General features: G+C 59.8%; 1 protein-coding gene across 3 annotated transcripts in view; it reads left to right on the plus strand.

The window, feature by feature from the left end:
• Positions 1-7,049, plus strand: part of RAMP3 (receptor activity modifying protein 3) — a 55,880-nt gene extending 48,831 nt beyond the window's left edge. For 2 of the 3 annotated variants that reach the window (XM_032643310.1, XM_032643314.1), the window contains 2 exons: positions 140-272; positions 4,146-7,049. In XM_032643310.1, coding sequence (XP_032499201.1) covers positions 140-272; positions 4,146-4,401 — 389 coding nt within the window. In that variant the 3' untranslated portion in view covers positions 4,402-7,049. Of the gene's footprint in view, positions 1-139; positions 273-694; positions 1,349-4,145 lie in introns of those variants that run through there. The other variant, XM_032643313.1, reaches the window with a different exon arrangement.
• The last annotated feature ends 6,052 nt before the right edge of the window (positions 7,050-13,101 follow it).

A 13,101-nucleotide genomic window follows, 5' to 3' on the forward strand; every position in this document is an offset into this window, starting at 1 on the left:
ACTGGCTTCAACCTCCCCAGGTCACATGGAGGTCAAGGTGAAGGAGGAAGACCCCAGCTGGCCTTGAGGGTCATCAGCAGGAGCCCTTCAAGGCTCATGCCAGCAGTTCCAGCAGTGCTCATGGCTGTCTCCTCTCTAGGGGAGTGTCCCCCAGTGGGCGGCTGCAATGAGAAGCGCATGCTGGCCATGCTGCCCCACTGCGGCCAGACCTTTGCTGAAAGGATGAAGAAGGTGGAGGTCTGGAAGTGGTGCAACTTGTCGGAGTTCATCGTGTGAGTGTCCCTGCTCAGGCGCTGGGCCTGCCCTCGCCCTGCCCTCGCCCTGCCCTCGCCCTGCCCGTGCCCTGCCCGTGGCTGGACTGCCCTCTGCCCACAGCCCGTCTGTACCCTGCTGACCGTGTACCCGTGGCCCGCCCTTGCCCTGCCCACATCCTGCCCTCGGCGTCTGTGCCCCGCATGCTCCGAGGTCCACTCCAAGCCTCACAGCCCTCCGCTCCCCGCACGGACCACCCTGGCAGTTCCAAACTGGACACTCCAGGCTGTGTGTCGCCCATTCCTCTGAGCGAGGTCATGTCTCTGGGAAACCCTGACACCCACTGTCCTTCCTGAATTGGGTTAGTTCCCTGCCCTGGCGTGCCTGCCTCTCTTCACGGTCCATGCTGGGTGGAAATTGTCATTTTGGGTTTTCTTCACAGCACCGGCCAGGGCTGGGTTTGTAGTCAGGACCAGTGGACCCCAGAGAAACTGAACCCCGCTGGTTTCTACCTGGTGCGGCGGGAGCAGTGCCTCACCACAGAGAGCCCCACGTTCTAGAAGCTCCCGAGGTTTTTGATCTCCTCTGGTCACACCTAGCATCAAGCGTCAAGGTGGCCCTTTCACCTCAGAAATCAGCTACGGGCTGTGCCCGCCCTCCTCCACTTCCCACTTCACCATCTCAACCTGGTGCGCTGCTGGCGGCCGCTGCAGACCCACACTGTCCTGTGAGCCGTGCTTGCCTGGAGGCCCCATCCTCCCTGGGAGCCCCGGATTTGCTCAGTTGCATCAGCCCTTTCCCCTCCAACACCCCAGCCCCTGTGCTCTCTGCCCCCAGTGGCTGTTCTAGGGGCTTCCATGCCCAACTCCCCAGGGGACAGTGGCAGGCCCCTCGCAGACATAGTTGTTCGCTGAACCAAGTGGTATGAAATTTCTGTGTCTGCTGGGAAAGGGGGCTAGGGGCTTGGCCAGGCTTCTTCTTGTCCTCTGAGCCTGGCCTGGACGCCAAGCCTGGAGTGGACACACAGGGGTCAGGGGTAAGGTAGGATGAGGTGGGCGCTTCCCATCCTGTGCCTTTGTCACCTGCTAAAGCCTCAGCGAGGAGATCAGACATCCAGCCCTGGGGCCTGAGGACAGCAGAGGGGGCAGCCAGGAGGGGGGTCTGGGAGTTGGAGAGAGAGGGGCCGACTTCCACCTGAGTAGGGAAATTTGCCTGGCGGGAGAGGGAGTCTGATGGGGGCGGTTTGCCTCGCTCCCGGCCTCTGCATCCCCCTTTCCCATCTGGCCTATGGCTGCGTCTTCTCTTGCTCTGGAAGCCAGACTGAAGGGAGGACATGGGGAGGCCCTCGGTGACCAGGGGACGCTTGGGAAGCAGAGACCCTGTTGTGACCCTGGTCCTGTGATGTCACACAAACAGCAGCTTCCTTGTGAAGGACACCCTGATTTCACCTCCAGCCTGAACTTGGGCTGGCGAGTTAACAGGGCTTGAGAGCAGTGTGTGCAAATGTGTGCGTCCCTGCCTTCTGCCTCCCCAGCCCAGGGAAGGGCGGGATGCTGGGATGTGGGAGTTGGCCTCTACAACTCTTGCCATGTGCCTGAGTGCCCGACCTTCTGTGTCTTTTATCCTGAAAGCGTTTGCTATTAAAATTCGGAGCCACTTCCCAGCGTTCTTGGGAAGCACCAGGTGTGGGCATTCTGTGCCTGGCCGCGTAGGTCAATCCACGGAGATAGGTGTTGTGCTCAGCTCTGCCCCATTCCTGGCCTTTGGGGCTCACCCCGAGACCTCACCGAGCACCTACTATGTGCCAGGCACTTGCCAGGAGTGTATTCACTTCACCTCATTTGGTCCTTTCAGTCACCTTATCGGATAAGAATTATGAACCCCATTTACAGGCGGGGAAACTGAGGCTTACGGAGGCTAAGTAATGTGGGCAAAGTCAGGAAGATGGTCAGTGGCCTAGCTGGGACTGAAGGACATTGATTCTTCATCCTGACCCCTAAGCTGCTGTCCTGTGCTGTTTTCTGTGCATGGGGGTCACTTGGGCCACACACCACTCCCCAGCCCCTGCAGGCTTGCTGTCCACCGTGGGGCTTCCCCAAGTTCCATCTGCTTCGTTTCAGCCCTACTGAGCCCTGGGGTGGGTCGGGGTTTGGCAGGGTGTCCGGTTAGAGGCTCTGTCTGGGGTGGCAGACCCCCTCCGGTGCGTCTTGGGGAGTGATGGGTTTGCCTGAGGACCTGCCTGGTGAGGTGTCCCAGAGCCTGAGCATGTCCCAGGGGCCACATCACGGCTCTGCACACAGATTCCAGGCCGTACCCTTTGCTTCCCGCTCTCTTTTGCCTCGTGGGGCTCTCCCTTGTCTGCGTTAGCTGAGGGGTGCAGGGCAGACGTGCGCCTGACCAGCAACCCAAGCGTCTGGACTGGGAAACTGCCCGGGGCTGCCAGGAGGAGTGGGCACTACGAAGGCCTGGTTGAGTGATTAGCCGCCCCGTTTCCCACCGCCTTTCCAGGCAGAGACGAGGTTCTGTACAGGAAGCTCCTTGCAGGAAGCAGTTCCTTCCTGTTGCTCAGGCCAGGCCACTCGCCCTGGGTCCGCACCGGAGGGAGGAGGGGGACCACAGGGCCTGGTGCCTGTGGGGATCTGGGGCAGGAGCCTCTCCCGCTCCCATACCTGTCCTGCATGCAGCACTCTGCCAGCTGCAAGAGAGTGTGGGCAGTGGTGGAGCTGGTGCACCTTGGCACGTGTCTGACCAGCCCTCTCACCAGAGCACCTTGGATAATGGCTGCCAGCCTAGGCCACCACCCCCAGGGGCCGCTAATCCCAGGCCAGCTGGCCGTGGGGCTGAACTCTGGGTCCTGGTAGCTGTAGCCCTTGGTTGGCTTCAAGGACCGTCCAGAGCCAGCCCGCTGGATGGACGTGGCTCCTCATGGGTGGTTTGCTGAGTGCATTTTCCGGTTGACTGACACAGACAGGAAGACCCTGGGGCGGGGGGAATCCCACATGTCCTGTCAGATGGGGGCTGCGGGAGGTGACTTCTGAGAGGAAGACAGGCCGGGGCTGGGCTCACAGGTGGGACACGCCCCCCCCCCCCCCCCAACCAGGTAAATGAGGGCAGGTTGACTTGACTGGGAGGCCGCTGGCCCTCGGCCTGCCTCAGAGAGACCTCCTCCCCGGGGGGCCCATAGAGTGGCCTTAGGTGACAAGGGCCTTGCAGGTCCAAGTGGCTGTGACTCCACACATCCCTTGGTCTTGGAAAAAGAAGCCAGGCCCAGAGTACCCCCTGGGAAGACCTGAGAAGTGCTGGCCCAGACCTTGGGCGTTGGGACTTCACATCCTCATAGGAAGCAGATGACGGATGTGGATGACCAAGATGAGGCAGGGATGACATAGGAGATGCAGGACGGGGCATGAGGTGTATTTTGGGGAGCTCGTGGCCTCAGAGTTTCCATGCTGGGCTCTGCTGCCTCTGTTTTAAGATGGGAGGGCCAGGAGTTGGGCTCGATGACATCAGGCTCTGTGCAGAGGTCATTGTCTGCTGGGGTGGGCACGAGGGGAATCGAGTTTGTGACGCGGCAGCCTGCGACGGGGAGTAGAACATGGCTGTGCACTTTGGGGAGGGGGCTCAGGGGCAGATGAAAGCGGGGCTGAGGCCTAGAGGTGGGAAGCAGGGCATGGGGTCGCCATGCCAGAGAACCTCTGGGCAAGGACCCCAGGGAGATGGACCCTGCTGGCCCGGCAGGCCCAGTAGGGCTCATAGCAAGAGGCCTTCCCCTGTGGCCTGGGGCCATGATGAGAGCAGGCAGCCAGACAGGACTGCCCCCCACTTTCCCGGCGGTCAGGGCCAGAGTGAGGAGGGGCAGAGGAGCCAGGCGGTCAAGCCCTCTGCCTTCGCAGGTACTACGAGAGCTTCACCAACTGCACCGAGGTGGAGACCAACGTGGTGGGCTGCTACTGGCCCAACCCCCTGGCGGAGAGCTTCATCGCTGGGGTCCACAGGCGGTTCTTCCAGAACTGCTCCGTGGACAGGCAACACTGGCAGGACCCCCCAGACGAAATTCTCATCCCGCTCATCGCAGTGCCCATCCTGCTGACCATCGCCATGACCGGCGTGGTGGTGTGGCGCAGCAAACGCACCGACCAGGTGGTGTGAGGGCCCGGTGAGTCCGAGGGGCCCCGCCTGAAGAAGCGGAAGAAAGTGGAGAGCCGGTGGATACTCTTCGGCTGCCCCCCACCCTGCCTGGGCGGCCTTTGGGCTGGTGAAAGAAAACGTGCCGCGGCTGGAGCCTGCGTGCTGGGCACAAGTCACCGCTGCTTCGCCGCGCTGTCCCAGGCTGGGCTGGGGCCTCGGGGTTCCTAGCACTGAGTCCCGTGGTGCCCCATCTACAGCCCCGGCCAGACCCCGCCTCCCAACTGACTCTACCCCTGGCCCCAGCCCAGCCCTGACTCCACCCCTTGGCTCTGACTCCACCTCTGGCCCTGACCCCACCTCCAGCCCTGGCCCCACGCCCAGTCCTGACCCCACCCCCGGTCCTGGCCCCACCTCCCACTCTGACTCCACCCCCAGTCCTGGCCCCACCTCCCACTCTGACTCCACCCCCAGCCCTGGCCCCACCCCGGCACCGCCCTGGAAAGGTGTGCCTATTCCCACCTCGCTGGGGGTTGGGGGAAGAGAGATTGGGAGGGAGATTTTGTAGGTCCTCGCTTCTCAGGCTTTGAGTCCTCTTGGTAGGGAGCCCACCTAGAGATCTGGAAGACTGAGGGTTGGGTTGGGGGTTCCGAGGAGCCACAGCACAGCCTGAGACCTGCTTTCTGGGGCCACCACCAGGGGCTGGAACTGGGTGGGCCTCCTTCCTAACGGCCTCCCGCTGTGAGCACGGCCTCGGGGTGGGGTCCCCTGCGCTCTCGTTCTGGCTGAGCTCTGTCTGCCATGTCTGTGCTTTCTCTGAGTAAAGAGTCATGCTACTTCTGGGGTTTCCAGTTTTATTTCAGGGAATTCACAGAGACCCCACCTGGCCTCTTAGAACTGGCAAGTCCCCCATGCCCATTTTACAGATGGGGAGTGCCTGAGGCTCCAGAATGTCAGAGCTCAGAGTGGCAAAGAGAGCTTCATACCAGGGGAATGTGGGCAGGCAGGAGGGATCTACCCATCCAGCGCTTCCCACTGGCACCCTGCGCTTTGAGGATGGAGGGGAGACTATCCTTCCAGCATTTCAAGGTCACCTAGGGTTTGCCAAGACCCCCACCTGGTCCTGGGGACCTGGGAGCAGCTGGTGGGGGCACTTTGTCCGCAGACCTCTCGCTGGGCCTTGTCCATGTTCCAGTTCTGGGGCCGAGGCTTTTGGATGTGGGCTGTTTGCTTCAGCATGGTCTTGCTGGGGACCAGAGGTGGGCCATGGCTATGAGTGGACGTGGAGAGAACCTGGCAGGGCAGTCCCTGTGTCCTTCAGAGGCCCCGCCCCCTTCCTGCCCAGAGATGTGCTGGTCCCCTGAGCCTGCTGGTCCCCTCCAGGTGCCCAGAGGTGCGGGTAGGGGCACAGTGTAGGGACAGAATCTGAAACGCCTGGCACTTCTGCTTCGTGAGGCAGCTTCGGCCGAGGACCAGAAGTCTGATCTGAACGTGAACACACGCTGACTCCAGCGCATCTCCCGCTACCTGAGCCTCCGCTGGTCATCTTCGCTGGACGTCTGCCAGATGACGTGGCCTCTGGCGGCCGGGGTGCGGGGTCAGAGTGCTCGCGGGTCTCAGACCATCTCAAACCTTTAAAATGTTGGCCCTCTTCTCAGATGATGTCCTGGGGGGCGTGGCAGCCTTGGTGGGTGTGCAGCCCAGCCCCTGGCTTGCCCTGGTCACTCCCTGTTTGAGGGCCTCTGGAGCACATGCTGTGTGTGCCTTCCCCTCCCCAAGAGTCCTCACTTCCTGGCTCCCATAAGAAGCTGGGCCCCCACCAAGAGGCTACTCCTGTGTGCACATGGCCGTCAAGTGGCCCTTCTTGGCTGTGGACCCCACCCTTACCAACAGTGGTGACCCTTGCAATCCTGGGCCAGGCACCGGGCCACCCGACCACCCCCCTTAGCTCTACAGTGCACTTTCTTCACTATGCTAACTTTAGAGACCTCCTGGCCCCACTGAGACCTCCGACCCCCAGGCCAGCTCCGTCCAGCTCTGGCTCTCTGCCCTCCCCCCGCCCAGCCTGAATCCTGGTCAGTGGACTATTGGTCATGCCTTTGCGTGCTCTGTCAGCCCCTTGGACCTCTCGTCTTTCACTGTGCTCATTGGCAAAACCAGGGCACGGCTAACCCAGTTCTTTGCCTCCTTGAACCTGCAGCGGGGCTGCTGAATGTGTCGGGTGAAGAACGCACAGGGATGCTGTGTCAGCACCTACTGCTGGGTAACAAATATCACAGACTTCAAGGCTGGAAGTAGTCCAGCTCTGCAGCCTGGAGTTGGGGTCCAGGTTTGCTGGTTCTCAGTGCAGGGTCTCTCCAGACTGGAGCCAAGATGTCATCCGGAGCTCGGGGTTCTCGCCCAGGCTCACGGGGTGTGGCAAAGGCCCGTTGAAGGGCTAAGGGCCCCATTTCCTGTGGCTGTCGGTGGGGCTGCTCTTAGCTGCTAGAGGCCCTGCACATGTTCCTGGCTACACGGCCCCCTCCATCTTCAAAGCCAGCAAAGGAGACTGTACATCATGTTGACCCCTCTGACCTCTGGACTTGGATTTATCGGGGGGAGTCATATGATCGGTAAGCCCGCCAGGATAATCTCCCTATCTGAGAGCCAGTAAAGTTGAGACCTTAATCACATCTGAGAAATCCTGTTGCCCTGGTTAGAGTTTGATTGAATAATCGGAGAGGGTGTGTGTCCACCAGGGTGGGGACCCCAGGACATCTGGGACCCCCACCCCGACCCCAGCCCCAGTTCTGCCCTTCCCTCTGCCTGGGTTTTCCCGGACGTCTCACACCTCCTCCTCTTCGTCTCACTCCTTTATTTTGTCGCTGAGTCTCACAATGGCAGAGGGCTGGTTCCCTCCATCTGGCACACTAAGTGTCACCCCTGTGCCCTGCTTTGTATCAATTGAAGGCGGGTGGGGAAGAGGATCCAGCAAAGGACGTGGGCTGTGAGTGACGGAGGGTGCAGGGAGCAAGGTGTCTCTAGGTCCGGTCCGGCAGTCTGATGTCCTTTGTGCACTTATTTCTAGAAACATTTATTAGCGTGGGAGTCCCTGGGCACCATTTCTGGCCGAGGTGAGGTTGGGACTCTGACTGAGACAAATGCTCCCTGTGCTGTGTGTGTTTGGAGAGTCTGGAGTTCCCTGCACTGAGGTCCTGAGGGCTGGGGGCCGTGGAGCTGCCGCACTGCTGTGGACAGGACTGGGGGGTAGGAGCCCAGGTGCCGGTCCCCACTCACCTCATCAGGAAGGGAGATAAACCTGCATTCAACATTCACCCTGTTCAGGAACTTAGGATCCAGGAATAAGAGGAATGTCTACTCAAGTTTCATATTTGAATCTTTCCTCACATTTTCACCTATTCATGAGTTCTTTTCTAGGATCTGGAGGGTCCTGGGTGCCAGGCCCACACAGGGAACGTGTGTGTGTATGCATGTGTGTATATGTGTGTGCATTTGTGTCCCTCTTCCCCCAGCTCCCAGACAAGGGGATGCCATGTCTCTCCACTTTCTAGACAAGGAATCTTGATACGGTATTTCCCTGGGAGGGGCAGGATTTCTCATCCCCTCCACCCCAACCTCCACGTTACAGAGACTAAATTTTAGTCATGAACAGCTGAGATGTCAGGGCTCCCTGCACCTGGCCAGACCTCACTGTTATTTGCTGGGGGGCTCTACCCCAGGCATGGCATGCTGAGAATACTGGGGCCCCATCAGTGTCTCTTCAGCTTGCCTCTAAAGTGGAGGTTCCTCCCAGGAGAGGCAGCCTGAGAAGACCAGAAGCTGCCGTCCCCACCCAACACCCTGTTCATAAAGTGGGGGTGTCATGCCACAACCCCAGCTCTGGACGGTGGGTCTGAGATCTTCCCTAGGGGAGAGGAAGCCGTAAGGATAGGCAGCTCTGAAGCTCTCTCCATGACAACTGACTTTATTTAGAATAGAGCGTAGGGAAGTCCAAGCCTAAGGGAGCTCTCAAGAACTGTGGGCATTTTGGTGGTGAGTAGTGGGAAGCGGCTGGCAGCTCCACCGTGGAGGTGAGAATGAGAGGAGGCTGGCAGCTCCATAAGAGCACAAGTTAAGCCACAGGCAGCTGGATTTTACCACCAGAGAGAAGTGGGGACAGAGACTAATGCAAAGAGCTCCAGTAGGGTCAGAGCAAACCTCATAGCCTGGCCTTAAAACCACCCCACCAAGGAGCTCAGATTTAATTGGATTAGAATGTGGAGCATTTATGTCCAGGTCATTGTCAACACAATGGAGCAGTCAGCCAGACACCAGTGGAGCCTGACAGCTGAGTGTGACACCTGCAGAGACAACAGATTCACACAGAGATCAGACGCAGGGACATCAAAGGCGGCCCTGCGGAGCCTTTGTGGTCCTGAGTGTGTGTGGTGAGCCCAGGGCTGGGCTCTCTGAGAACGACATGTGGGCTCACACTGACAGTCCAGCCCATCCCCAATTTGTCCCTCGTCCTCCAGTACTCTCCGAGAGCACGTGCAGATTTGCCTCTGTCTTACGTACACAGATCAGCCAGGTGCCCCTCCCCTGGAGGGGGTTGGTGCAGGAACCCTCGACGTGTCCTTGACCAAGGTGTGCTCTGTGTGTTCTGTGTGGACCTCTGCACAATGGTCAGGGTGCTGCAGGGGACCGCCTGGGTTTAATCCCAGCCTGACCACTTACGACGTGACCTTTGACAAGTGCGTGGCCTCTGCACAGGTAGGTTCCTGGTCCACACAGGGCCTCGGGAGGGTGGGATGAGATAATCCACACAGCTTGCTGACCTTGGCACACAGTAGGTGCTCACTGTTGGCTGCTCTTATGGAAAGTCTGGGCTGGGGTCTGGACTGGGGAGTCCCTGGCGTGTCCCTTCGTGGAGGGTGACACTGTGGGAGTGGACATCCCAGGGGATGTGCTGTGGGATGTGGGAGTGGACATCCCAGGGGATGTGCTGAGTGGGGCGCAAAGAGAGCTTAGGGCAAAGTCCCGAGGGTTCCGACCTTAGGAAGGAGGGTCCTGGGCAACAGGGAGGGAGTGAGAGAACCAGAGAGTTTCCAGAAGGCGTCAAATGCTGCTGAGGGATCCAGTTCATGGAGACCAAGAAGAATCCCCTGGATATGGTCAGGTGGCGATCCTTGGACCGCTGTCAGAACCATCTCCTGTCCTGCAAGGCAACAGGACCAAGAATATGTCACCCACGGTGGGAGGCTTACGTGGCTTCAGTCGGGTCCTCGTGGGAGGAGGGCACTCCTGACCCTCCTGATGTCCTCACCATCCCCCCGAACAGCAGGCCACGATTACACTGGGAACGCTTGCTGGGGGAGCCCTGATCCTGCTGGGACTGTTGGAGAAGGTTCCAGAAAGAGCAGAGTTGGCAGATGACGGGTGGGTCAGAAGGTTGGGAGACTGGGTGGTCCTGAAGGGTGTGGGAGAGGTGCTGAGGAGCAGGTGGGCAGCCCCGAAGCTGCCACTTTACAAAAAACAACTGGAGATGCGGAAAGGCTTTAAACAAGGCGAGGTTCCCGTGGCGGGAGCGGATTTGAGGGATAGAGGAAGGAGGAATGGGCCCTCTGTGTCGTCACTGCAGAGGCTCCTCCCACCCACTGCCCACTTAGTGGCCGGTTTGACCTCCAGCAAAGCAGACCCACCCTTTCCCCACGGGCAGGGGCCCAAGTGGAAGGAAACTGGGTGTCCTCTGGGGAGCAGCGGTTCCCTGGCAGGGAGGCGGAGATGCGCAGGGGCAGGGGGGCCGTTTCCCGGCAAAGGTTTGACCCCGCCCCTCCTACCTGCTTATTTCTGGTCCCTCTCATCAGGCGCCTTCTCCTTGGGGCTGGTTTGGTCACCAGGCAGCAAGAGCCTTGAGGCTGTTTTTACAGCTTGCCTCGGGGCAGCCAAGAAGGGGGAGCGGGGCCACCTGAGCCCAGCGCTGCTGCTGCTTCCCCCACATGCCTGGTGTCCAGGGTGCCCACTCATGTCCAGAGATGCCCACTTGTGGCCGGGTGTCCCTTTGTGTCCAGGGATGAAGACACCTTCTTATTGCTGTCATTTATGTTCAGTTAATAGTGGATGCCTTTAACTTGCAAAGTAGCCAAAATGAATGCAGTCAGTGGAAGGGGATCAGTCAGAACATCAGAACCGGGGTGGGGAGTTCCCTGGTGTCCTAGTGGTTAGGATTCCGGGCTTTCACTGCCATGGCCTGGCTTTGATCCCTGGTCGGGGAACTGAGATCCCGCAAGCCACATGGCGCGTTTCCAGGAAGACGAAAGAGGCCCCCAAAGGTCACTCTTCATGTCTCTGACCATAACAGGGTAAGGGACGTATGGTTGGCAACTGGCTGGCACTGTCCCCTGAGCGCTGTGGGAGCAGAGAGGCCGTGTGTGTGGCTGCACAGGTGCCCGGGACCTGGCTCCTCCCCGACTTGCCGAGGGGCCCCAGGAAAGTCCCAGGCCTGGCCTTCGGTCAGCAGAGGACATGGGGTGGCCGCGGGAGAGGACCCACAAAGGCTGCCAGAACCAAGTCACTGGGGTTTTGGCGACTGGTCCTGCCTGAGCAGGGGCTGGAGAGTCAGATGTGCTCAGGACAAAAGGAGGCTGGAGGGGAGGCCGGGTGACATGCAGGCTTGGACCTGGGGATGCTGTGGACAAGGGGCAACTTCTTGAGGGATTGGGGTCCCCTCCACACCTGCCTGCCTACGAGAGCTCTCCTTATCCGGAGGCTCGGCTCTGCGCTGCTGTGCGGGCTCTGGACCAAACTGTGATGGACGTGCAGAGGCAGAGGGTCCACATGGCGGGTGCCTGGGGTCACCAGGAGGAAGTTTGACAAATGCCGTTCCGGGTCCGCTCTGTGCTCAGGAGCTGCCCCTGCCTAGGCGACTCCTGGATTGCGTTTGGCCAACGAAAGGCCCCAGCAGCTTGGAGAGCGGGCAGGTTTCTCCCCATCACTCCTGCTCCGTCGGCCTCTGCAGCAGCTTCTGTGTGGCCACCCCTGCAGCTAGGCAGCCCCTCCCTCAGGGTGGAGGTGCCGGCTCCTCCCACCATGCCTTTCGGATGGAGATTCCCATCAGCACAGCAGGAAACTGGGCTTTGTTGTTTCTGAGGCTCATGGCTCACTGTGATGCTCAAGATACGGTGGAATTCCATCCGAGCTCCTGGAAAAAGCCAATTCACAGCCAACCAGAGACCGTGGGATGGGAGGGGAGGAGAGGGAGAGGAGAGGAGCCTGAAGATAAGCCACAGGAATGCACGGTTGCCCTCCCACTCCACAGCCCTCCTCGGCCCTGAATCTGGGAGGAATCGGGGCTGCCGATCTTGTCTGCCTGCCCAGCTAGAGCTCACCAGGGCTCTGTGGCCTCAGGGGACCTCCCTGTCTCGAAAGCCCCCCATCTGTCCAGCTGATCTGACTCAGTTAAAGCCATAAGTATCGTCCCCTCCCCCAGTGCCTAGGAGAGATACCCTCTGGAGTCAGCCTCACTCACAGCCCTGGGCCCCCGTCAGGTACCCCTGGGCGGTCCGGGACACCTTCCCTCCTAGGGCCTGCGGTGGGCTCAGGCTGCCCCGCTACCCGCAGGTGTGGGCTGGCCCAGAGCAGCCTGCCTGGAGAAAAGCCTGCCTCAGGTGGACAGAGCTGCCCCATGGTGCAGTCACTGCCCAGAGGATGAGATCAAAGGCCTAGGGCTGCCCAACCTTGGGGCACAAGTACAGGCAGCAGGCGCCACTGTGGTGCTGCAGCCCCAGGACCAGATTCTGCAGGGCACAGGCATTCGTGGCCGCTGGGGCCTCATCTAAATCCGCTCCCAGCCCAAACGGGGACCCTGAAAGGAGCTTGCGCCTTCCTGTGGCAGCCCCGCAGCCGCAGAGGTGGCTGACTGGCCTGCGGCTGCGGTTGGCAGCTGATCCCGGAGGAGGGGCCATGGGGCTCCTCTCTGTGTCCCCAGGATGTTGGGTCACCCCCCTCCCCGCCCCCCCCCCCACCGGCACTGTGGTAAGGAAAGGTGCTGAGAGGCTGGCGGGGTCACAAGGAGTGATTCTTTCCCCATGTGATCTGACCCCAGGGGTGGAGGCCCATACGGTTTGCCCCACCCCCCCAGCCTCCCCAGAGCCTCGTCCCCGCCCCCTCAATGCCTCCCTCACCAATGCCCAGTCCTGCTTCCCCTCCCAGCCAGTCCGCACCTAGCCAGTGTCCTGAAGTGCAAGTCAGGCCAGGAGGCGGCGGTGTCCTTGGCTCTCAGCAGAATGGGCCCGCCCCCCCCAGGCCCGGTGTAGCTCCAGCCCGCCCTGAGCCACCTTCCTCTGCACCACAGGATTTTGGGGTTCTTTTCCTCGTGGCATTTTCAAAAAAATTTTTATTGGAGTAGAGCTGATTTACAATGTTGTGTTAGTTTCAGGTGTACAGCAAAGTGAGTCAGTGATGCCTAGCCAAATATCCACTCTTCTTTTTTTTTTTAGATTCTTTTCCAGGGTAGGCATTCCCTGTGCTCTACGGCAGGTTCTTATTAGTTATCTATTTTATAGGTGGTACTGTGAAGATGTCAGTCCCAATGTCCCAATTTATCCCTTCCCCCCCATCCCCTGGTAACCATAAGTTTGTTTCCTACATCCGTGGCTCTACTTCTGTCTTGTAAACAAGTTCATTCGTACCCTTTTTTAAGATTCCGCATATAAGCGACATCATAGGATATTTGGTTTCCTGTGT

This window comes from Phocoena sinus, chromosome 9 (genome assembly GCF_008692025.1).
Source record: "Phocoena sinus isolate mPhoSin1 chromosome 9, mPhoSin1.pri, whole genome shotgun sequence".
Taxonomy (NCBI): Eukaryota; Metazoa; Chordata; class Mammalia; order Artiodactyla; family Phocoenidae; genus Phocoena; species Phocoena sinus.